Source organism: Durotheca rogersii, assembly GCF_024521655.1.
Source record: "Durotheca rogersii strain YMJ 92031201 chromosome Unknown GGS23scaffold_42, whole genome shotgun sequence".
Taxonomy (NCBI): Eukaryota; Fungi; Ascomycota; class Sordariomycetes; order Xylariales; family Xylariaceae; genus Durotheca; species Durotheca rogersii.
Window position 1 is genome coordinate 58638 of NW_026251273.1, and position 23378 is coordinate 82015.

At 57.5% G+C, this 23378-nt stretch overlaps 5 protein-coding genes across 5 annotated transcripts; 4 read left to right on the forward strand and 1 right to left on the reverse strand.

Moving 5' to 3' along the window:
- Window positions 1–2730: 2730 nt before the first annotated feature.
- Window positions 2731–4377, forward strand: GGS23DRAFT_390173 (uncharacterized protein). Its single transcript, XM_051513509.1, has 3 exons — window positions 2731–3196; window positions 3330–3498; window positions 3619–4377. The coding sequence occupies exons 1-3, from the start codon at window positions 2827–2829 to the stop codon at window positions 4202–4204; spliced, it is 1125 nt and encodes a 374-aa protein (XP_051367518.1). The 5' UTR covers window positions 2731–2826; the 3' UTR covers window positions 4205–4377.
- Window positions 4378–4867: 490 nt separating this feature from the next.
- Window positions 4868–6856, forward strand: GGS23DRAFT_617635 (uncharacterized protein). Its single transcript, XM_051520886.1, has 2 exons — window positions 4868–5733; window positions 5834–6856. Exons 1-2 carry the CDS (start codon window positions 5252–5254, stop codon window positions 6552–6554), a joined length of 1203 nt encoding a protein of 400 aa, XP_051367519.1. The 5' UTR covers window positions 4868–5251; the 3' UTR covers window positions 6555–6856.
- Window positions 6857–6911: 55 nt separating this feature from the next.
- Window positions 6912–9645, reverse strand: GGS23DRAFT_588416 (Myb/SANT-like DNA-binding domain-containing protein). The gene is made up of 2 exons (XM_051517547.1): window positions 8541–9645; window positions 6912–8440 (listed from the first exon to the last, which is right to left on the reverse strand). Exons 1-2 carry the CDS (start codon window positions 8901–8903, stop codon window positions 7586–7588), a joined length of 1218 nt encoding a protein of 405 aa, XP_051367520.1. The 5' UTR covers window positions 8904–9645; the 3' UTR covers window positions 6912–7585.
- Window positions 9646–11681: 2036 nt separating this feature from the next.
- Window positions 11682–13434, forward strand: GGS23DRAFT_390544 (acid protease). The gene is made up of 2 exons (XM_051513510.1): window positions 11682–13044; window positions 13096–13434. Exons 1-2 carry the CDS (start codon window positions 11883–11885, stop codon window positions 13218–13220), a joined length of 1287 nt encoding a protein of 428 aa, XP_051367521.1. The 5' UTR covers window positions 11682–11882; the 3' UTR covers window positions 13221–13434.
- A 3774-nt stretch (window positions 13435–17208) lies between these two features.
- GGS23DRAFT_390677 (non-ribosomal peptide synthase) lies at window positions 17209–23362 on the forward strand. Its single transcript, XM_051513512.1, has 3 exons — window positions 17209–17214; window positions 17307–17386; window positions 17531–23362. Exon 3 carries the CDS (start codon window positions 17571–17573, stop codon window positions 22929–22931), a length of 5361 nt encoding a protein of 1786 aa, XP_051367522.1. The 5' UTR covers window positions 17209–17214; window positions 17307–17386; window positions 17531–17570; the 3' UTR covers window positions 22932–23362.
- The last annotated feature ends 16 nt before the right edge of the window (window positions 23363–23378 follow it).

Here is a 23378-nt window from a genome sequence, read left to right on the forward strand (position 1 = left end):
TCGATAACCTACGGGGTAATCCCCGAGAGGGTGTGGTTGACAGGTATCGATTAGAGGTGCTCGCGTCTCCGACCCGAGCTGCAGTAGCCAGGCCGGTCAGCGAACATCCCTCCCCCTCGCTCCCGCTCCCCCCTAAGTACGTTAGGAAAGCTTGTAGGTGTGTAATGTCGCTGATGGCTTGGCGGTCAGAGCAGCGCGTAGTCCTGAGGAACTCCTGTTCGCGCGTAGTCGTCGGCCGGTGAGATTAAGTTATGACCGTGTTCGGGCGGGCATATGTGTGCCTTAGGTTGGGTGTTTTACCCGTGGTAGGCTGGGTGCCGATTGGGCGGCCCTGCTTATGACTCCTCCTCCTCCCCCCAGTTTGATACGGGGTTCCCATCTCTCGCTCTCGCTCCCTCGAGGCTCTGGCCGAGCACGATGACTGAAGGAGGTAGGTAGACTCGCGAATTATTTCGCGCAACACAGTTCAAAGGAGAGAGTGGTGGCCGCGTGGGAACTGCCGCCGCTTCAAAGGCCGAGATTCAACACACGACTCCCACGTAGACGTATATATCGTATATACACCTACCTACGGCGCTGCCATTACGCGAGGTGGGGTGCTGCGTGTCGGCCTTGTTCTGGGCGGTCGATCGAAGACATCGAGTTGCGTAAGGATGTCGGCTGTGTGCGGGACCACATGCGGCATGTGGAGATGCATTACATTGCATGACATCGAGCCCGTATCGTGGCCCACCCTTGGGCATGGGGACCCGTCGGCGGTAGGGCTAGCCCATTCGATGCGTCTCGGATCCTTCAATGACGCATAGAAGGAAACGTCTCCGATCCCTGTTTTCTCGACCCGTCCGGCGCGCGCTCCATCTCTGGCCTGCGAGGGAAGAGGGGGTTAATACGTGCCGACAGGCCGTAAGCTGGGCTGGAGGCGCCAGCGCGTGCGGGAGGCAGCTCGTCATCTGTTCACGAAACCGGCGAAGACTGAGCCAGCGCAGACACCAGTTCCTCCTGTAGATAGGCAGATGTAGAATAGAATCCACAGGCGAGTATATAGCCTCGACGCTGAGCGATGTAGCAGTGGCGTACTTCGTGCTGCTCTAGCATACCGAGGAGATGTGGCACCGCGAAGAGAGGAAAAAGCAAAACGAAGATGATCGTTCGTAGGTGGCACGAGCTATGAGACATTTGGCTGTCAGACATCCCTCGCGGCAATGCGAACCGAGTTCGCCAGCTACGCTTCCCTCCCCTCTCTCCCCCTCCTCCTCCTGCGCCCCCCCCCCTCTTCCTCCGAGAAAGCTGAAGGATATCATGGTGATGATATCACATTGATAACCGCATACCGGACCCGAACTTCCCTGTCCTGCCCTGCCCTGCCCTGCCCCTTCCCCCCCGGACGAAGGTTGCCAAGGGATCACCCGAATCCGTCCTCCTCGGTCAGCCACGCAGTACAGGATGTCTTTTGGGTTGGTTCGGGAGGGTACGGGGGAGGGGGAGGGGGAGGGAAGCATCCTTCGCAATCCTCCCTCTCTGAATGCGTCAACAGCCCAAACTAGGCTCCCCAGAGATGCCGCGGTTCCTGGTGATCACGACGCGGATGACTCGGCGCCTGACTAGCTTGGGCAGCCGGTTGTTGGGTCACCGGCACGGGAGGTCGTAGAAGTCGGATGGGCGAATAAAAGATTGGCTGGACAGTGCCGTCACGCGCTTAGGTAATGCGACCCATTCCGATACCGACGATAACAAATGCTGGCAGGTACCTCCGGCCAGATAGGCGGTAGACGACGGAAGTACCAGAGTACGTGGTCGGGTACCTTGAGGGAGGGCAAGACTATCTTAGGTGGGTCATGGAGGGGAGCCTTCGGAATATTTGACTGGCCAAGTGGCCTCGGGAGGGAGGTATTAATTGGATACCACGCGAGCGGCACCAATGTAACGAGGTCAGGACGATGTACCCCGACGTGGGAAAGTACCACGTTAGGTACTTACCTAGACCTCTCACGGTACAACTCCCCTCCAATGCTTACCTACATACCTATGCGTATATCGAGGCTAGAGAATCTCTTGGCTTACCCGGTAGGTAGATAGGTCTGTACCACCCACCCGAGAGACCTTCTCCCCTACCTATAGAAGTTACCTGTGGCATCGGAGGCACCAACAACCTGTGCCCGAGCACCCAACCAACCCATCCCCAGCCGAGCCGACAGAGATAGAGATGGACAGGCTCGACCCCGTTCCACCATCTGAGCAGGCCGCCAGCTCTCCCGCCGTGGCCTGTGACTGCGCTAGGGCAAGACGATGCTCCGCCGCTATACCGAGCCTTTCTCGAAATATGATGCCTTCTTCGTCATCGTGACCTGGCCTATCCGTCAGGCAAGGGTATCGTCGGTTCTGTTACCGACGTCCGCGCCCGCGCCCGCACCCGCGCCCGTGGGACATGTCATTCTCGTCCGCGTCGAGTCCCCCCCCCCCTTCAGGATAACGATGCCGGTGGCACCAACGTGCCATGTGCTCAACCTGCCGACCCAACACGGCAATTGGCCCGTTCCGGAGATGTGTGTGAGCACTCACACTCCCCTTCGTCCTCCTGTCCTCATTAGGCAGACTCCTAAGCTGTTTACCGAACTCCTTTGTACACATAGGTAGCGTCTGCTAAGGCGCTCGTAGTTCGTCCGTATATAGGTAGGTGTTGAGACCACCCTGAGTGCCCCTCCTCTCTCTCCCTCTTCCTTCCTCTCTCTCGTCCGCAGATGTAGTTCTTCCCCCTCCTGCCCCCCGCCTCCTCCTTCTTTCTCCGTCTTTCTGTAGCCTTCTACCTAGCGGACGCACTCTGCCGAGATGGCCATCGACATCCCGTTGAAGGTGAAGGCCTTGTTTCGCCCTCGCCTGGCTAAGAGGAGGCGGCCAAGCGATCTCGCCTCCCCGCCGTGCCAGCATAGTAAAAAGCCCCGGGACGAGCCGGCCCCGACGCCCGATACTGCCGCCGGCGACCGGGTCTCGCTCGACCTGCAGTTGTCCAGCCCCTTCTTCCGAGATGTCCCCATCGAGATCCGCAAGATGATCTATGATCTCGTCTGGAGGGACCCCTACGAAGACGCCTATCACTCGCCCAGGGGGCGCCACATCCACTTCCAGGAGGGCCGCTGGAGCAACACGCGATGCGTCATGTACGACGACGACGAGGATTTGGACTGGATACAGAAGAACAGTGCGCAAACCTCGGGTCTTCTTCCCCTTCTTGTCGTCCCGGTGCTACCCCCCTGCCAAGAACTTCACCACGATTTCGCCCGTTGCTCTTAGCTGATAAAGGTAAAACTACTCGATGCTAACGCTCGTGGCAGTGGACAGGATCCCTAGTTCACGTGCAGGTGACATGGTAATGTGGCAGAAGAGACTCTCTTCGACCTGGGGTAGCCGACACTGGCGGTGCGAGGAGAGAATACGACATGAGAGGCAAAAATCTGTGGACCAGACCAACTTCATGTCTATGATGCTGGTGTGCAAGCGCATGTAAGCTAGCCCCCCTTTGTTTATTTTTTATTATGATATGCTGTAACATACATGCATATGCGTACGCGTATATGTGTATGTTCTAAAAAGGGGCAACTGGTTAATTAACGCGTCGTGTAGGTTTCCCGAAGTGGTGGAATCCATTTTCGAATCGTATCAGTTTCTGTTCAACGATATCTACACGGCCCACCGATTCTTCGTCTACAGTCCTTCGCCGCACGTCTCGCACATCCGCAACCTGGACCTGACGCTCAACTTGGGGTTTCACGAATATGCGCCGTTCATCACCGACCTGCCCAAGAGCCGGGTTCGGGAGCTGTGGGAGGCGCTAGGACGCATCTCGTGCCTGCACAACCTGCGCATCTCTCTCGACATCTACGACCGCGGGCCGTGGCGCAAGATTCCCGAGCAACGCGTCGTGGCTCAGCTCAGGGATCTCAGAGTGCTGAATAACTTCACACTCGAGCTCCCGCCGCCGCTTCCCATCAGGGTAGACCCACCGAACATGCACAGCCTCGACGCGGAGGAGGAGGCGCCGTTCAGGGTTGTGCGCCGACCTCCCCTGCGCTATTGGCAATTCATGCCGGGTGAGGTAGAACACTTCAGGTGGGAGACGCGCACGAAAGGCCAGCAGAGTCACTGCTTCATCACCCCGACCCGAGAGGCGAGGCATATCCCAAATCCTTATCTGATAGACTTTTTCTGAGGAGACGAGGGGGCGGGACGGCGTAGGGTCAGGATCGGGTGTTGGTTGCCTTGGGGTTCGTGTAGAGGCCCGCATGACGCCCAACAGAATGTTCACATCACTAGGCAGCATCTACTCGTTGACTAATTGGAGGCTGAGTTGTCCTGAGGGATGACCATATTCGGGCATCTGAACAGACTCCTTGGCACCCGCATCACGCTGTTCTGGCCGTATCGTTTTTTGGCCAGTTATTGCCGTAGGTCCGTAGGTTTCCGCATATTATATACCCCCCTTGATCCCACCCACGTTACCTATGTCGTGTGCATAGTCGCCGTGCCGCAATCTGTTACCGTGACATTTGGAAGAGATGCGTCGACCAACAGGTGTGGGAGTACAACCAACGCAGGCATCTCTCCCTTTCCTCGCTCAGTCGACTAGATCGAGGGTGCGGCACGGCGCCGCATCGGAGCGTATCACCTACGCCGCGCAGCAGCGCCGAAGCGGTTGGCTTGTCTGCAGCATCGACACTACCCCAACTTTGGACTCCGGCGTTGCACCGGTCAACGAGGTATAGTCGTGATTGGGTCGACCGCGGGGGCAGGGGAGGGTATAGTAGGTTGCATTCGTGAGGACCGTAGGGCAGACAGCGCGCTTAGAGCTGCACGATTCCTTCGGGCCACGCGGCCAATAGGGCGTGATGCTCGTCCCAGGGCTTGCAGCAACTCGCTCCCCTTCGCCGCGCGATGGCCATGGTCCCTTTCCCTATCGGGATCATTCGATCAGACTGTTGGCGACTATCGCCCAGTGAGGAGACGTCTCTCTCGTGGGATAGGTAAGCCGAGTCTCCGCTGGAAACGGATGGGGGCCATACCTACCATGCGCAGAGGCGCCCCGCGGAGCCGGTAGACGTAGCTCGCATGTCTGTCCGTCTCTACGAAGACGAAGGCGCCGCGGTATAAGGATAACACTAGCTTCACATCATCCAGCTGGGATAGCGATCCTGCTTTCGCCGGATAACACCTGCCGACCCATCCAACAACGGACCACACAGACGGGAAATTCAGAGCGATGTCGCTGCGGCTCGGTTCGTCGCCCGTTGGGATCCCGGACGGGTCTCGCATGCGAGCGACCGCGCACCACCAGCTCGGGTCGACTTTCTTCGGCGGCCTGCCGCTGGAGATCCGGGACATGATCTACGGCGAGTGCTGGGCGGCCTCCGGCCTCCGGCAGCACGTGTTCCTCCGCGGCGGGCGGCTGACGCACGCGCCCTGCGTCCTGGCGCCCGGCGAGGCCGACGCGCGGCTCGACGAGCTGCGGCGCATGCTGCAGGCCCGGGACGCCCCGCGCCGGCCCTGCGCTCGCCCGCTCGCCCTGGGCGAGAGGTGGGCCGCGCGGTTCTCGTCGCCCTGGCACGAGCACTGGCGCTGCGAAGAGGAGGAGGCGAAGGCGAAAGCGACGGCGGGAGCCGAGGCGAGTCCCGCACGTCGGAGCCTTCCGTCGTCTCCGAGGCGCACGCTCTTCCTGCCCATCCTCCTGGCGTGCAAAAGAACGTGAGTGTGCATCCCCTTATTACTCCCTCCCCACTGCGCCCCAAGCCGCAGAAAACCGAGGTCGCTCACCACCCCCCCCCCCCCCCCCCCCCAAACTTAGGTATCTCGAGGCGCGCCCGGGCCTCTACGCCGCGGTGTGCCTGACCTTCACGGACCTGGGCGCGGCGCACGCGTGCCTGGCGCTGTCGCCGGCGACGACGGCGGCGCAGCTGCGCTCGCTCGCCTTCTCGCTCGCGCTGCCCCTCGACGCGCTGCACCGGCACCGGCTGCGCGACGCCCCGGGGCCCTGGGCCGAGCTCTGCACCGCGCTGTCGGACCTCGTGCGCTTCGCCGCCCTGCGCGAGGTCACCATCCGGCTGGGCCTCGCGCCCGCCTCGGACGAGGGCGGCGGCGGGCAGCAGGAGCTGGAGCTGGAGCGCGCCTGGTGGCAGGTGCGCGAGCGCTGGGCGCTCAGCGCCGTGCGCGGCATGCTCGCGCGGCGCCTCGTCGTCCAGCTCCCGCGCGTCGAGCCGACGCAGCGCCGCCCGGGCTGGCTACAGCCGTACAACTACCCCGACGAGGGCGGCGGCAGCGGCGGCGGCGTGGCAGAGGTGCCGTTCCGCCGGCTCGAGCGCTACAACGCGCTGCCGCCCATGAGGCTGCGTCGGGACGGCCGCGTGGAGCCGCGAATGGACGCCCCGCGCTCTCCGACCTCGCCAGGGTATAGGGGAGGCCGGCTTCGGCGCTCTGTTCCTGCTGCCGCGGGCAGGGATGGGAGGACAAGGTTGCGGAAGGCGACGAGAGGCGTGATGGAATTGGTGGCGGGGCTCGGGTCCAATTAGACATCCCTGAGCGAAAATAGGTTATGGTAAATGAGACGAGTTGGTGGCTCTACGATTCGTTAGGTTTGAGGACGGTAGTTTGATGTTTAGACGACGTCGCGACGGTAGTTGAGCGGTGGCTCGGATGGGGACGGTGAGCGGGACGGTGGGTAGGTCCTGGTCGGTATCTTCCAGTCGTAGCTTAATCTGCGCACCCTGTGCCAGGACATGGGATGACACGACGCCGAGTTTATCTAGGCCTTGTCCTAGATTTTGCTGGTAGACGTATCTGGAGAGGGTGAGATACGAGTCGAGAAACACGCGTGTATTGATAGATGGAAGCACGAATTGCCCATTTACCTCCTGTATATATGTGTATGTGTGTGTGTGTGTGTGTGAATACATATATATGAGGTAGCTTACTACATAACTATATAGCAGCTTAGGAGGTGTGTACATATTTGGGGAGGCTCTCCGGGGGTACATACCTACGTACATACGCGTTATAGAACAGAGCCATACATATACTAAAGCGACATAATGCTTGTATTGAGAGGTTTAGTCTGCAATCCGATCAAGGTTGTCCGACGACAGCAAGACGACAGCGTTGACAACTTCGTTCATAGGACAGGGAGGTGTCCTCGTGCTCGGAGGAGCAACCTGTCCCTGTCGCCGACTACAACCCCGCCAGCAACTCCGCTAGCAACTCCGCCAGCGGGACGCCACTTTCGTAAGCTGAGCCCGCTATCGAGGAGGTGGGGTCACGATGATTACCAAGTGCCTTCAAAACAATACAGAGTCATGTTAGCTTCGAGCCAGCAACGTTACGCCTCGGGACAAAAACCCTCAAGGGTCCCAACTCCCGCTTAGGCTTTGCCAATATAATACGCTCTCTGCAGCGTCTGTGCTGCCGTCAAGTAACCCCCCTACTCCAAACTCCGTCTGCTGAGTCGCGCCGTCTCCAGGATGGAGTTTTGTATGGTCCAGAATGATTAATTTTTTTTTTCTCTGACGTTTCCCTTTCTTTCGTCTTCGCTTATCCTTTCTTTTTTTTAAGGAGCCTCCTCGCCGACTCGTCCCAACCCTCCACCGCCTTGGTTTCGCATGTGGACTTCTCTTAGCCGGCCTACCCAGTGCCGCCGCAGCAGTGGTGTCATCTTGACAAAGACCATGGCCTTGTTCTCGTCCGTCAGAGCCTTCTCAGCAATCTTGAGCTGCAGGTCAGCATCCTCGTCGGCGAAGTCGCGGAAGAAAATATCCACCGCCTGCTCCGGCCATTTGGGCGGGCTGCGCGTCTTGAGGGCCTCGGCTAGAGATAAGATGCCGTCCTCGACGAGTCCGGCGGGGTTGAAGGAGTTGTGAATGCCGTGCGGCGCCGAAGGAACGGCCGTGGGCGGGAGGACGGACGAGTTGCTCGGCGAGCTGGTGGGCTGCTGCGTGTAGAAGTTGGCCGAAAACCGCGACGGCCTGCCTCGCCGCTTCTCCGGGTAGCTCGGACTCGAGTTGGCTTGTGGCCGTTTCTGGGATTGCGGGTTGGGGGTGTGCTCGTCCGGCGGCGTAAGCGCAGCTGGGTTGGCATTTACCGACGTGCGAGGGGGGATGGTGGTCGTCGAGAGCCTCTGCATCGGCTGCGAAGGCGTGGGCGTCGGTAACTGGGCAGCTGGTTGCGGTTGCTGCGGGGTCTGCGTGGGCGTTTGCGTGTACATGCTCGAGTCGAGCGTGGGGTCGATGGTGACCGAGTCGGCGTTACTCGGTCTGCCTCCCAGACTGCCATCGAGGTTCCTACGCCTCGGTTTCATGATACGCTTAGGAGCACCGCCGGAGCCGACGACGTCGGGAAACAGAATCTCCATATACTCTTCGTGGTCGAATGGCCGGCCTCTCAGCGCTTTCGACAGCGGCTCCTTCTACAAGTCACTACGGTTAGCGATGGGTTCCGTTATGTAGATAACGCCCTTCTCCCGACTCTCCTCCCTAGGGTATCCTGCGGAGTGGTTGCTCACTGACTTCGAAGTGCCTCCTCCACGCCTCCTCGCTTGCCGTGACCATCCTAGAACTCGGGTTGTACAGGAACTCGGGGTCCTCCCGCAGTCCCCTCCACATGCGAAACTTCTTGCGCGCGTTGTCGGCCTTGTTGATCAGGTGGCTCTTCTCGGGATACGCGCCGTGCTTGTCGCGGAGGGCAATGGCCGCGCGCTCCCACGCACCGGACTTGAAGCTGTGATTCTCCTTAAAGCCCATCTGCATCGACTCGCACAGCGACCGGAAGAAGGTCTCTTCGTAGGCTAGGTTCCAGCTGAACCGCGGGGTTCGTCTGTCGGCATTGCGCCGGGAGCGCGACGCCGTGACCTCGACGCCGTCGTCCGACATGGTGAGCACGGGCAAGTGGATCTGGCCCGCGGATTCGAGGTCGGGGTAGAATAAGTCGGGATAGCAGGAGAGGCGGTGGCGGGGATGGCGGCGGCGGTGTTGGTAACGACGGCAGCAATGATGCCTGGCGAGTTGGAAGAGGACATGTACTGGGCGACGCCGAGCTGATTGGACGGGCCGACCCGACCCAGCTGGGATGGAAAGACTGGCGATGGGAATTCGCTATTTTGCCGTACTTATCGCCGCCAAGCGGGATGTTTGGATATCCTTAGCGGTCGGGAGGATGTATGCATGGATGTGGGCAGCTCGCAAGCCCCGGGATTGCTGTGGTCAGATACGGTAGAGCGGGAATGTGAGGATGGGGGCCGACGGGGTCAGTACGGCAAGTTGAAGGCCAGTTTCAAACGGTGATGGGGGGAAAACGAAATGGGACCGGGTGGTTAAAGTGAGTGGGCAGATCAGATGGCAGATGGCGGCTGGTGGCTGATCTTTTTCATCCCCCCCTCACCAGCCCCTCCCCCGGTGGCTGGGGAGAATATCACGTGATATATGTGTAGAGGTACCTATGGTTAGGTACCTACCCACGTATACCTTAGGTAGATAGGTAAGTATGTATTTGTGTAGATCCCCAAGTGCTATACGGAGAGATGGCACGATATATACCAACAATTAATAGTTTACTCAAATAGTAACCACATCGTATTTTGAGGTTGATTTGCTTGAACGGAATTATGAAAACACGTGTAGTAGATAGGTAGTGATTCTTTCTAAAGATAGGAACAGTCCCTGGCATACTCATAATGTCGACAGTAAGTACCTAGGTAGGTACCTAATATACTGGTAGAGGTAGGTGGCTTACGTAGCATTGGGCACATACGATCAGCAGAGAGCAAAGTAGGCAGAACCACTCGGCACCAAGAAAAAACCATCAACCCATCTATTCTTTTCCGCCTTGGGCAGCTTTTCTTCGACAACCCGCCGGAGCCGTGGTCTGAACGGTGACAGACGCTCGATGTGAACTGGCTCGAGACCGTGGGATCAAGCCCCCGAGATCACCTATCAGCTACATTGCCTTACGCGCCCAGCCTACCCGATGGATGCCAACAGTAGATGTTGGCTCTTGTTTTCCAGCCGAGCCTGGTTAGCGATTGGCTCACGAAATGGTCGTAGGCAAATCGGGAGTCTCGCCTCCCTCAGCCAAACAAGCCGTTTCCGCCATGTCGTCGCATAGGAAGCTATATATATGAGCCTACATTGCCAGCTAAGGAAGTGTAGACATCTCTATCTTTCTGCGACAGGTATGGAAAGGGGTTTCCATGCGATCTTTCACGGCAGGTTTGCAGCCGTCCCCAGCAGACATGTGGTAGGGGGTTTTACATCCATTTCCAAATCCGTGCGAGCGAGGGTCCCTCACCTTGTCCGTCACCTCTCCCCCTCCCTCTCTCTCACACCGTCACCAAGCCCAGGTTGCGCCTTGGGTTGCTCTCGAAACAAGCCGGAACCTCGGTGCAGAGAGTTGGGATCCAGTCCTTGGCCGCTCATAGGCGGGAGGACTTGCCTCTCTAGCACCGCCATATCTTCTCGCTTCTTCTTCGCAGTCCCACCGCTGCTTACCTAGGTACGTCTTCCCTGGTCTCTGCTAATGGAGGGGGGGCCATAGTAATCTGCCCCAGTTACCCCGTTGTAGTTCCACTGAAACGACCCTCCTTGGAAACGACGCGATTAAAACCCAGCCTACGCGCAATATTTACTATATATGTATTGTTCATTATACTTACCTACTTTTCTTGTACCTATGACCGAGTCGGTTCGCTTCCTACGATAGGTATTCTTTTTGTCCTTCGACGCTTAAAGTTGACCTCTAGTGAGTTGGTGGTGTAGCCCTTTATTACCCTCCTTTGGCCTGTTCGGACTATGGGTTGATCATCATAACATCGCACTCGCTTGCTGATTGCTCTGCCAGCATACGCGCGTCAAAGAAAAGAACTCGCTCCGATAGTAATGGCTTGCCTCCACCCGCTAGGTCTAGTGAGCTTGGGACCTAGGTAGACGTCGCCTTTGCGGCGCTTGCTTCGGGAGCTTTGCCGGCAAGAAATTCCGGCGCGCTACTGGACGGGTGCGTCGGCTCTGCCATCGCGGCGCAATGGGACAGGAACCGTCAGCCACGGCGCGAGAGCCCCTGCATTAGTCTCGAGTGCTCGAGGTCCAGTGAAGGTGACTCTATCCGGCTCCGAGTCATGATACCAGCGCCGCCCATTACGAATTCGCCTGGTCTGTCCTGGCAGGCCCCCACTGGCCATGCTACACCATCTGTTTTACCGGTTGAAGAGACGATTCCTAGTGGATCTCGTCTCCTACGCGCACGGAGGGACCAGGGCGGCGCAACTCCAATTCGCATCCAGGGTGCCAACCGTTCATCCCCACACGAGACACGATCCGCATCACATCTATGATCGGCCTTGGCCGGCTTGGCTAGCTTGGCTAGAGCTTGTTTCCGATACCCATGTTGGTCGAATGGTGGTCTACTGGGGCTGCTCCTTACGCTATGCTAACTATTACTTGCCTACGCCTAGGTAGTCTCCGTAGTGCCTCAATTTTGTCCCTCCCTTGTGTGCTGTTGGCTGTTGGCATAGGTATAAAAGCCGACCTCTTGGCTCTCGTCAGTTCCCTTTTATTCTTATCGTTATTCCACCCCCGACCAGCTCGTTGTCCGAGACAACTTTCATTCAATCGTTGTATTCGTAGATTCCCTCGTATTTGTTCCTCCTTCACTACTTGGTCCTTCTTTGGCCTCGTCAGCTTTCCCTCTTTGTGGCCTATTCGACTTCTTAACCGACCTTTCCTGGCTGGACTTGTGTCTTGAGCACACCTGTTTCCTCTCGCTAAGCCCACCTGGTGTGGTAATACGGACCTGTAGATTTCTTCTCTCCTTTTTTTTTTTTTTTACCCTTCCTTTTCTTCTCCGCGGAGTCTAGAAGGATGCCGTCTTTGGCGAATGTTGTCTTGCTTTTGAGCCTGCTAGCCCTAGCCTCTGCGTCCCCAGCGACCATCCGGAAACGAGGCGTGTACAAAGTCGAGAGAACTATAAACCCGAACTATAGCGGCCGCAATGGTCCGAGAGCTCTGCTCAAAACCCTCCGAAAGTACCGCATGCCGGTGCCAGCCTCACTTACCGATGCAGCCCAGCGACAGAACGATATGATCACGAAGCGGCAGCCGCGCGGGAAGGGACATGGGCGTCATGGCGCCGGCTCAAATTCTACTACGGTTGGGGCCCTGACGAATGGCACCGGCCTCGTGTCCGCGACCCCCGAGGCCAACGACGTCGAGTACTTGTCTCCTGTGAAAATCGGTGGTCAGACTGTTAATCTCGACTTCGACTCTGGGTCGTCTGACCTGTGGGTTTTCAACTCGCTGCTCAGCGAAGCAGCAACTACGGGCCATCAGATATTCGATGCAAACAAGTCCAATACGTTCTCTCGTATTCAGGGTGCCTCCTTCGAAATATCCTACGGCGACGGCTCGGGGGCGGCTGGAATCGTCGGCACCGACACCGTGGACGTTGGAGGTGCTACGGTCACCAAGCAAGCCGTAGAGCTGGCCACCGCAGTTTCTCGGTCGTTCGTCGAGGACAGTGCCAACGATGGTCTGCTGGGCCTCGCGTTTAGCCAGCTGAATACCGTACAGCCAACATCTCAGAAGACATTCTTCGACAATATCATGACATCCTTAGCCGAGCCCCTGTTCACCGCCGATCTTCGCCCCCAAGCAACAGGTGCTTATGAATTCGGTCGAGTAGACACGACCAAGTTCAGTGGCGAGTTGACTTGGGTCCCCGTCAATACGACGGATGGCTTCTGGCAATTTCCGAGCGAGAAGTTCGCTATCGATGGCGGCAACCCACAGACCTCTACGGCCGGAGCGCAGGCGATTGCCGACACCGGCACGACTCTGATATTGGCCGATCCTGCAGTAGCACAAGCATATTATGCTCAAGTCGACGGCGCGCAGGAGGACCAGCAGCAGGGAGGCTTCACGTTTCCCTGCAACACAGAGCTACCTGACCTTCAGTTGGACATTGGCGGAACCATGGCAACTGTCAAAGGTGACTTGATCAACTTCGCTCAAGTTGATGCTCAGAGTAGGTTCCCAATGCGTACCATCCGTCGCCAAACGTCACTAACTGATACAGATTGCTTTGGTGGCCTTCAATCCACACCAGTTGGCTTGCAGGTGTATGGCGACATCTTCTTCAAGAGCAATTTCGTCGTCTTTAACGGCGGTAACGCGTCACTCGGCTTTGCGCAGCACATTTAAACACGCCCATCATCTGTACTTATAGATATACCATTACCGCACGGTCCACCGGTATGGATTGTATATATAGTCTCGGGGGTTTCAGTCCTCGAGACGCAAACTTGCAAGCATGGGTGGACCCGGCTGAATGGACCACGGGACTCATCCAAACTATAATGAATGACATCTATACAGCCGTCTAGTAGTAGGGTGGCGCCTATAATTTTGATTTCGCTGGTGATATCGGGTCTAAGGTTGCGAAAAAGGTCTCTAGTCTTTGCCCTGTAAAGATGCAGACAGGGAGGAGAGCAAACAGAACGGTAGTATCCCTCCTATAACGAGGGGTCTTACTTAGAGACCTAGGTACCACGCTGTGTATATATATTCAAACTGTATCAGTGCCGATCTCTACTCTCATTCATAACTATTCTCTGTTAGCTTCGTGATTATGGTCTTAGAGAGTTACGAGGTAGTTAAGAACCGCAACGAGCAGCGAACGGGGTCAGATGGTCGAGTCTGGGTCCATCTACTGCTCAGAGCGTCTGATATCATCTTCAGCGCTCATTTGTCTGCGCTCACCCTCCATCCTAAAAGGAGCTTTACGCACATAGGTACGAGACTAATGCGCCAGACCATACGGCGCCCGGACGCGCCCGCACTCCCCGAGCTATTACCTCCACAGGCATCCCGTGAAGTCTCCTCATAGACGAAACACTTGACGGCCTTAACTAACTTTGCTTATTTTACAGCCACATGCTGCCGTGCTTCGATCCTGAAGGCTGACTACAACAGGTTTCCTCCTAGTGTTGACTAAGCACAGATCCTTGCGCCTATGCGGGCTGCTCTGACGCATCCGGTTGTCTCCCACAGTCGCTATTATCGCCGGCGGCCCCGGTGTTAATACAGCCTCGAGCCGAGCAGTGGGGAGCACCGCAGTCGTCGCCGACGATCGCCGAGTCTCGCGCCCGAAGGGCTCGCTCGCAAATATTAACAGCACTGAACGCCACGGTGCTGGCTCTAATATGCTAATATGCTTGGGGGCCCTGCCGGATCACTGCATGGGCTAACCAAGACCTAGGTACTGCTTCCTTACTAGCTAGCTCTATCTGTAAAACAAATGCTGTCTACCTAATAAGCGTCTGCATGTAGACGCGTATGCGTGTGTGATGGGCAGGTATGAGCATCGCACTACGTTCCCAAAGGCGCTATCTAGATCTCCTACATAATCTAAATAGAGAGATGCCCAAACTTGATCGTCCAGTGGAGGCACTCGCCTCCTGATATCGAGCGCATAAAATGCTATCGATATTTTTGTTGCCCCCTAGTACGAACATCCTATTACCTGATGTCATTTGTTGGCCGCTACTTAAGCGTGATGCCACGTCCCCCCACTGAAGAATTCCGCGACTTACTGTGATGCTCCGTGCTCAGATGCGCGGCCCCATACTCGAACGAAGCAGGTTGAGTTGCCAGGGTGGTTCAGCTAGTTCTAGATAGTTTCCTTGGGTATGCGCCTTATCCTTAAGTAGGTAGGTAGTAGAATTTCGACTTGGGGACATTGTCACGCCAGTTAGTGAGGCGCGCAGTCTTTTTCAGAGGTGCCCGGGGACATCGATAGAGGAAGGTGACGACGTCGAGGCTCTACCGGCCGGTATGCATATGTGTGTGGTGTGGTATGGAATGGAATGGCATGGGCGTAAGTGAGTGAGGGTCAACGTCGCAGGCAGTCTAATTACGTACAGAGTACTACCCAAGAGAGAGGGAGAGGGAGAGAAAGGAAAGCTACCATCAGCTAAACACGAAACTCGCAGGGCGTGCACTGGACTTGTAATATGGGTACCAGATCGCGGCCCAGGGATAAATGGTGGATATTGTAAGATGCTGGTGGGAAGAAGTCGTCCTTTTCTCTCTAATCTATCTGCAACTTGTCGTCGTAGGCACTCGGTAAGGATCTACGTCCGCACACATGCCGAGGGCCCCGATCCCTGATGACAAGAGGAGGGAAAGAAAAAAAAAATTTACAGGGATGAATTAACTGAGCGAAATAAACGCCAAATCGGACTGTAGTCAACTAGCAGCTGTATTGCGCAGCCAGTTGGCCGAAGTCGGCTTTGGACGTGGGTTCTCATATCCATGTGCGTCCATCAAAGAGATCGTCAGTCTCGTCTTACTTACCTAAGAGGTACATACCTACTCTAGGTTGAGACGCCGGCCGATCCTGGATAGGCATAACCAGATCCGAATCTGTTCTGTGCTCCGTCGCCGATCCCCCCCTCCTCTCCATCACTTCTACATACCTAGGTAGGTATGTAGGTAGGTGATGTAAATAGGCACTTGACCTTCGCTCGCTCTTCAGGCTCCTTGGGAGGTGGATGTCCATGTCTCTTACCTCTTACCTCTTCCTCGGCACTACCCCCATCGCCGAGCTACCGCACCTACAGTCACACTTGTCTACCCGTTGATGCAAACCCTTTTGCCCACCCATCCCAACCGACCCGCTGACACATGCTCCCGAACCAGAAGATCATAAGACGACTCGTCCACCACATGCGACGTCCGTATGATTTAGTGTCCTAGGTGCCTTTCTAACGCCGACCCGCGCGATGCGACGCTGCTCGCTTGAGATCTCAGGTTCTAGGTAGGATGCCGAGAGGCAACGGGTGAGGCGAGAACCCCGTCCTGCGAGGTGCCTGAGCCGGGGAGGGCGATGCTCGGGTCCTCCGCTACGCTAAATATCGCGCTACGACTTTTCCTGCCCTTTCTCCTCCGCATGTGGCTCGGGAGAATCGGCGACGGACAAGACCAACATGTCGCCATCACGTATGTACGTAAATCCGCCACGGCCGTCATCAGTAGTAGGGATCCCTGTAGCTAAGCCTGCTCAAATCCTCCATCAACACTGTTCAATCCCCCAAGATTTCGTCCGAGTTCCCGGCAAGCCGTGACTCTTAGACATGCTTAGACATGCTCCATAGCTTACGGGACCTCGGCCCAACGCCTCACGCCTCTTTCCCTTGCCAACTTTTTCGGGGGCGTGGGGCCTTTTTAGAATGTATCAGCAACGAGAGACTAGCTAGGGGGTGACCCTTGATGAGGTGGCTAATTTTCTTTTTCTTCTTTGTTAGCGCTTGTAAGTCTACGGCGCAGGTGGGCTCGGAGGTAATAATAGGCTGTGAGGAGAATAGAGAGATACTGGCGCGAAATGTGTACTGTGTAGCTGGTGTCCTTGTTAAGCCAAGTCGGCAGAAGCAAGGGGCCACACACACCTCATGGCAGACTACAAAGAGAGCAGACGTTGGACAACAGACGCGGAACGGTATTACAACAAAGTCAGCCTGCTTCTCGTCACGGGTTTAACAGCACCTCAACCGACCTTCGTGTATAAGCACGAAAGGAAGTACGCGCAAGCCCAACAAGCCAGTCAGCCAGCCAGCCGGTCTGAGACTCCCTCCCCCAGCCCATCTCTCCCAGCCCAGACACCATCTTGGCTCTGCTACTAGTAGAAGCATGTACCGTCGTATTTGTAATGACGAGCGTGTAGCCAAGACCAAGCTCCAGCCACTTGTTCCCTGCCCCCGCCGGATTCCCTATTCGATTACATACAAGCGCGGTTTATCAGATCCGTTTAAAGTTATCTGATCCGCCCTCGGTGGCGCTAGATAGTTGTTGATGGACCCTAGTTCTCCGTCTCTGAGGCGCCCCCCTCCTCACCATCCCCCCCCCATCGACAGGGTCCTAATGCCGAAAAGGAATGTCGCTCCATCGAGCGAGCGCAACTCGACTCGGCGACCCCAGTTCTTGGTAGACCATAGCAAACGCAGCTGCCGTTGTCGGTAAGAATGGAGACAGGTATGGAACTATCATCATGTGCTTGCTGCATCATCCCCTTTCTCTACCTCGCTCTCCGGACACTTTGTAGGTGTCTAGCAATTTCGAGCCCACCATACACGCCCCCTGTGGCCATGTCACCGTCGAGACCTCCGCGCCAGTTGCCTCATCGGCGCTTCCAAGAGAGGTAGGTAGCCCGGCTAGACTCTTCCTGAATCCATAAATACATTTCCATAGCCTAAGCCGTAGACCTGTACTTACGCTCTTATTTTCACTCAGTAACTCTCGCCTCGTTCGTCCAAGCGCTCGCTCGGGACATCCGCTTCCCCAAAGAATCATACCAGAACCCTTCCATTCTAGTGCGTCGGAGACCTGGGCTTAAAACTGCGTCCGTCTAAGTATCACTCTGCACCAGTTCATGGGGGGCGAAACTGTACGATCAGTAGACTCTGCTTCTTATACGATATCGCTATTTGAGCACTTACACATCTACAAAATTCAAGCTACTTGCGAAGCCCTAGTCCTGACCGTCGATCGCGGGTTATGTCCCCAGAGCGAGAGGAGATGGTAATGGGCCGAAATGGCGTGGGACACTCCCATACCGACTCCGTTATCACGGACGAGGGTACTTCGAGCGGGCATTTAACGACGCCTCCGACGGATACCGAGGAGGATGGCCTAGCAACGGAGCAGTTGGAACAGATATGGGCTTGGAACACGCCAGTTCCTGAGACGTTGGAAGTATGCATGCATGACCTGGTAGCAGAACAAGCCCGAATCGATCCCGGCCGACCAGCTATTCACTCGTGGGACGGCGCGTTTACCTATGAGGATGTGCAGTCGAAGTCGGACCGGTTTGCTGCTCATCTGGTGTCGGTAGGCGTCGGCATCGGGTCAACCGTGCCGTTATGCTTCGAAAAGTCGAGATGGACAGTTGTGGCCGTGCTGGCTGTCATGAAAGCCGGAGCAGCCTTCGCGCTGATGGACCCGAGCCAGCCGGAGGGGAGACTCCGCACCATCGTCGATCAGACCGGCGCCTTGACGATTATAACATCCAAGCTACAAGCAAATCTAGGGAATCGTATCGCGCCGAGTGCGACCCGCCTCATCTTATCCGACGAGGATCTCGGTACCTACGATGCTTCTGCGCCCCTGCCCTTCGTGCCGGCGACTTCGAATCTCTACATCCAGTTCACGTCCGGGAGTACGGGTAAGCCGAAAGGTGTCGTGATAACACACGGAAACTACTCTAGCGGAGCGATACCGCGTGCCGACATAGTTGGATACCGTGCGCATTCGCGTGTGCTCGACTTCGCGTCGTACGCCTTCGACGTTTGCATCGACTGCATGCTCTGCACCCTCTCGGTTGGGGGGTGTCTGTGCATCCCGTCGGACGCTGACCGGGTGAACGACCTTAGCGGCGCTATTCGGAACATGAATGTCAACATGGCCCATATGACGCCGTCCGTTGCTCGCGTCCTCGACTCCGACATCATACCCTCGCTCGAGGTGCTGGGACTGGGCGGCGAAGCCATCTCGGCGGGCGACGCAACATCCTGGAGCCAAACAACGAAAGTGATCAACGCGTACGGCCCTTCCGAGTGCACCGTCGGTTGCGCTGTCAACGGCGATGTCGGCAAGGAGAGTCACAAGGGACATGTTAGCATCGGCAGGGGCGTAGGAGGAGCGCTGTGGATTGTAGACCCCTCTAACCACGACCAGCTCGTCCCGATAGGCTCCGTGGGCGAGCTCCTAGTCGAAGGCGCCATAGTCGGGCCTGGATACCTGAACGACCCGGAGAAGACGGATGCCGTGTTCATCAACGATCCAAGATTTCTACTTGCGGGGAGCCCACAGCACGCCGGCCGGAAAGGCCGGCTATACAAGACCGGCGATCTGGTGAGGTACGACAGCGACGGCACGATTGTCTTCGTCGGCCGCGGCGACCAGCAGGTGAAGCTGCGTGGCCAGCGGATCGAACTTGCAGAGATCGAGTACAACATGCGAGACAAGCTGCCACCGGGCACGCGTGTGGCCGCCGAAGTGATTAGGCCTGGCGGACCGGCTGGAGAACCGACTTTGGTTGCTTTCATCGCGGAACGAGCAGGTCTCGTGTCCGAGTCGGAGTCTCTCCTCGGCTCTCTACCACCCCAGGTGCTGGACTGTCTTGCGGATATGAACAACACACTATCAGAAAATCTCCCCATATACATGGTGCCGGCGGCATATATTCCGCTCAAAATCATGCCACTCCTTGTATCAGCAAAGACTGACCGTAAACGACTCCGAGAGCTCGGGCACTCACTAAGCAGGAAAGATATCGCTAGCTTCGCCGCCGCGACGGTTCCTAGAAAGGAGCCCTCGACTGCGATGGAAAAGAGCATCGCCCAGCTGTGGGGCCAAATTCTGGGTCAAGAAATCGACGTCGGCGCTCACGATAACTTCTTTAGCTTAGGAGGAGACTCGCTTCGCGCGATGAAATTAGTCGCTCAGGCCCGAGCGCAGGATATCGCTCTAACGGTTGCCGATATATTCGCGAACCCGGTTCTGTCGAACTTGGCCCTCGTAGCGAGGCCCAGGTCTGGAGACACGGATATCGAGGTCAAGCCATTTTCCCTCCTTAGCAGCGGATGGTCCGAAGAACATGCCCGGCGCGACTGTGCTGCCCTCTGCGACATCGACCCGTCGAAAATCGAAGATGTGTACCCGTGCACGCCTCTACAAGAGGGGCTAATGGCTCTGTCAGCCAAGGTGAGCGAAGCCTACGTTGCGCAGCGTGTAATCGAGCTCGAAGACGAGACGGCGGTGCAGAACCTTGCGAAGGCGTTCGAATCAGCTTCTGCGAACTCTGCGATTCTCCGGACCAGGATTGTCCAGGTGCCCGACTACGGCTTGATGCAGGTTGTGGTTAAAGACGACTTTAGCTGTAAGAGCTTATCAGGGCAGAGCCTCAACGACTACCTAGTGCAGGATAGGAGTGACCCGGTCCAACTTGGTAGACCTTTGGTTAGATACGGGGTTGTTACGAACGAAAGAGACAATGGGAATTCGTACTTCGTGTTGACGATGCACCACGCGCTCTACGACGGATGGTCGATGCCTCTAGTAGTCGAACGTGTTAACAGGGCACACAACGATCTGACTACTGAGAGGCCGGCTGAATTCAAGCACTTCATCAGCTACCTCGAGACCATGGATCGTGGGGAGTCGGAGAAGTACTGGAGAGAGCGTTTAGATGGGGCCAACGGCGAGCAATTCCCTCCTCTTCCCTACCCAGGCTACCAGCAGCAAGCCGACTCCCTCCTAGAACACTATATACACACCGGGAAGCCCATCGCTGGCATAACTATCGCCACTATCATTCGTGGCGCCTGGGCATCCTTGGTCTCGACTTACACGGCATCAAACGACGTCGTATTCGGAGAGACGCTCACTGGACGCAACGCCCCTATCCCGGGAGTCGAAGAGATCGAGGGGCCCATGATCGCCACGATACCGGTCCGAGTTGCCGTCGACCCGAACACCACGGTCAAGGAGTATTTACAAGAGATTCACGACCAGTCCGTTGCTAGTATACCTCACGAACACTTCGGCCTGCAACACATCAGGCGCCTGAGCCCAGATGCTCGGGAAGCCTGCGAACTACGAACCGGTTTGGTCTTGCACCCTAGTACCGATGCCGACACGGAGGCTTCCGGCGGCAAACAACCGGCCGACGGGTTCGTCCCCGCTGGCGATGCGGAGGCGGCGCAGGAGGCACTCAAGTTCAACACGTACGCTCTGATGCTGGTGTGCTCTCTCGACCCGCAAGGATTCCTAGTCATGGCGAGCTTCGACTCGAAGACAGTGGCAAGCCCGCAAATGGAAAAGATGCTTCGGCAGTTGGGACATATTACGCAAGAGTTCATCAAGAACCCGGACGCAAAATACGGCCAGCTTCAGCTGCTAACCGACGGGGATACGGCTGAAGTCGCTCGCTTGTCTACAGTCGGCGCGACGAGCTCAGCCGTAGCGTCTCTTCTCCCGGCTGGTTGCGAGGTGTCCGAGACGTGGATAGTCAACCCGTTTAACACGGAAAGATTGCTACCCCCCGGCGCGGTAGGAGAGCTCCTAGTACGGTGTACTACTACTGGTGATGCTGGCCTCGAGTCGGTTCCGCATCCCAAGCAGGCTAGCAACAATGGCAACGGCCAGATTTACAGAACTCGCAAGCTCGCAAAGTACGACACGAACGGCACCATAACCTTGGTTGAACGTCAGAGCCACGCCAACACCTCTAGCACCGGCCCTCGGCAAAAACACGTCTCGGCAACTTCGGCGAAGCAGAAGAGGCTGCGGCAGGCCTGGAGCCGGATATTGAAGATCAGTGAAGACGAGATCGGGCTGACCGACAGCTTCTTCCAGCTCGGCGGCGATTCCATCGGAGCCATGAAGATTGTGTCGGAGCTTCGCGCCGACGGCTTCGAGCTGACCGTGCCCGAGATCTTTAGCCACAGGACGCTGTACGACATGGCGCGGGTCCTGAGAGAGGGGAAGCCCGCGGTCGAATCGGCGGAGCCGCCCCCGCCGCCGTTTTCACTACTCGACGTCCCGGATGCCGAGGCCTTCATCGCCGAGGTGGTCCGGCCCGTCCTCCCCCGGGACGACCTCGTGATCAAAGACATCATCCCCGCGCGGCCGCTCCAGCACATCGCGGTCAGGGGCACCACGCGGCTCCCGCGGTACTCGGCGCGGTACGAGCTCTTCCACCTCGACGGGCCAGTCGACCGCGAGAGGCTGTTCGCCAGCTGCCAGGAGCTCGTGGCGCGGAACGAGGTGCTGCGGACGGTCTTCGTCGAGCGCGGCGGGTCGTGCTTCGGGGTGGTGCTGGAGTCGCTGCGGGTCGCGGTGGAGTCGTACGAGATCGAGGGCGACGTGCCGTCATTCTGCCACAAGCTCTGCGACGTCGACGTGCAGACACGCATGCCGCTGGGCTCGCCGTTCGTCAAGTTCCTCTTCGTGCGCGGCGAGGCGTCGCGCAGCTGCCTCGCCGTGCGCATCTCGCACGCGCAGTACGACGAGATCTGCCTGACGGGCCTGCTGCGCCAGCTCGCCGCCCTGTACGTCGGCGGCGCCCCCGTCCCCGACGCCGTCCCCTTCTCCTCCTTCGTCTACCACGTCGTCCGCAAGGCCATCCCCCGCAGCATCCCCTACTGGCGCGAGCTGCTCGCGGGCAGCGCGCTGACCGTCCTGCGCCCCGACCTCCCGGTCTCCCCCGCGAGGACTCCCGCCGCCGTGGTCCGCACGCTCGACATCTCGGCGCGCGCCCGCGACGTCACCGTGGCGACGATTCCGACGGCCGCGTGGGCGCTGTGCCTCGCGCGCCGCCTCGCACTCCGCGACGTCGTGTTCGGCGAGGTCGTGAGCGGCCGCAGCACGGACCTGGCGGGCGCCGACGCCGTCATGGGGCCGACGTGGCAGTACGTGCCGGTGCGGGTGCGCTTCGGCGAGGGGTGGACGGCGGGGGACCTGCTGCGGTTCGTGCAGCACCAGCACGTGGCGAGCGCGCAGCACGAGGGCATGGGGCTGGCAGAGATCGCGCGCGCATGCGGGCCGGGATGGCCGGCGACGGGCGACCCGGGCGCCGCGGACGGCTGGTGGTTCGACTCGGTCGTGCACCAGGATGTGTACCACGTCGAGGAGCTGTCGTTCGGGCCCGCGACCGCCTGCCGCCTCGAGACGGTCTACCCGCACCTCGAGCCGCTGCGCGAGTGGAAGGTCCAGGCGTTCGTGAACGGCGACAGCCTGACCCTGGAGATCGTCACCTTCGAGGACTGGATCGGCGTCGCGGCCGAGCTGCTCGACGACCTGGAGCGCATCGTCGAAGGCCTCGTCAAGAGGCCGAACGAGCCTCTCTTTGCGTAAATGGGAGAGGAAACATGGGGAGGAAGGGAACAGTGTAAAACCATCAGTTTGCGTTTCTTGATATGTTAGGTATTTTTCATCAGCTTTTTCTACAACTTGAGGTGTCCGCATCGAATCTTCGTACATATTTTACACACGGGATCGGAATAACTATTATCAAATCCACTCTTTTCCCATGTATGTCTGTTTTATATCCCCCTTTGCCGGCACGGATATATTAGCGCAGTTAATTCGTTGATGAGCCTTCATCTGTGGAACCACGACGGGAGTTGAAGCCTATTCCCCTTACTAGAACCCCGGCCCTGATCTATGATGATCCCAAAAGCCGAAGAACGCTGAACTATCTCATCCCCACTAAAGTCGGTATTTTCGGTTTGGCCGTGGGTGGCAAGGGGATGGTCGTCGTAGGCAAAGGTAGCGTAGCACTTGAGATGCGTGTTGGACCTG

What these genes read in the sequence shown, in the direction of transcription:
- GGS23DRAFT_390677 (XM_051513512.1), top strand. Translation starts at nt 17,571, where the DNA reads ATGTCCCCAGAGCGAGAGGAGATGGTAATGGGCCGAAATGGCGTGGGA.
- GGS23DRAFT_617635 (XM_051520886.1), top strand. Translation starts at nt 5,252, where the DNA reads ATGTCGCTGCGGCTCGGTTCGTCGCCCGTTGGGATCCCGGACGGGTCT. An exon ending in CTCCTGGCGTGCAAAAGAAC is followed by an intron (nt 5,734 to 5,833) that starts GTGAGTGTGCAT and finishes CCCCAAACTTAG; the next exon opens with GTATCTCGAGGCGCGCCCGG.
- GGS23DRAFT_390173 (XM_051513509.1), top strand. Translation starts at nt 2,827, where the DNA reads ATGGCCATCGACATCCCGTTGAAGGTGAAGGCCTTGTTTCGCCCTCGC. An exon ending in GGACTGGATACAGAAGAACA is followed by an intron (nt 3,197 to 3,329) that starts GTGCGCAAACCT and finishes CGCTCGTGGCAG; the next exon opens with TGGACAGGATCCCTAGTTCA. An exon ending in ATGCTGGTGTGCAAGCGCAT is followed by an intron (nt 3,499 to 3,618) that starts GTAAGCTAGCCC and finishes CGCGTCGTGTAG; the next exon opens with GTTTCCCGAAGTGGTGGAAT.
- GGS23DRAFT_390544 (XM_051513510.1), top strand. Translation starts at nt 11,883, where the DNA reads ATGCCGTCTTTGGCGAATGTTGTCTTGCTTTTGAGCCTGCTAGCCCTA. An exon ending in CGCTCAAGTTGATGCTCAGA is followed by an intron (nt 13,045 to 13,095) that starts GTAGGTTCCCAA and finishes TAACTGATACAG; the next exon opens with ATTGCTTTGGTGGCCTTCAA.
- GGS23DRAFT_588416 (XM_051517547.1), bottom strand. Translation starts at nt 8,903, where the DNA reads ATGTCGGACGACGGCGTCGAGGTCACGGCGTCGCGCTCCCGGCGCAAT. An exon ending in CGTGGAGGAGGCACTTCGAA is followed by an intron (nt 8,441 to 8,540) that starts GTCAGTGAGCAA and finishes AGTGACTTGTAG; the next exon opens with AAGGAGCCGCTGTCGAAAGC.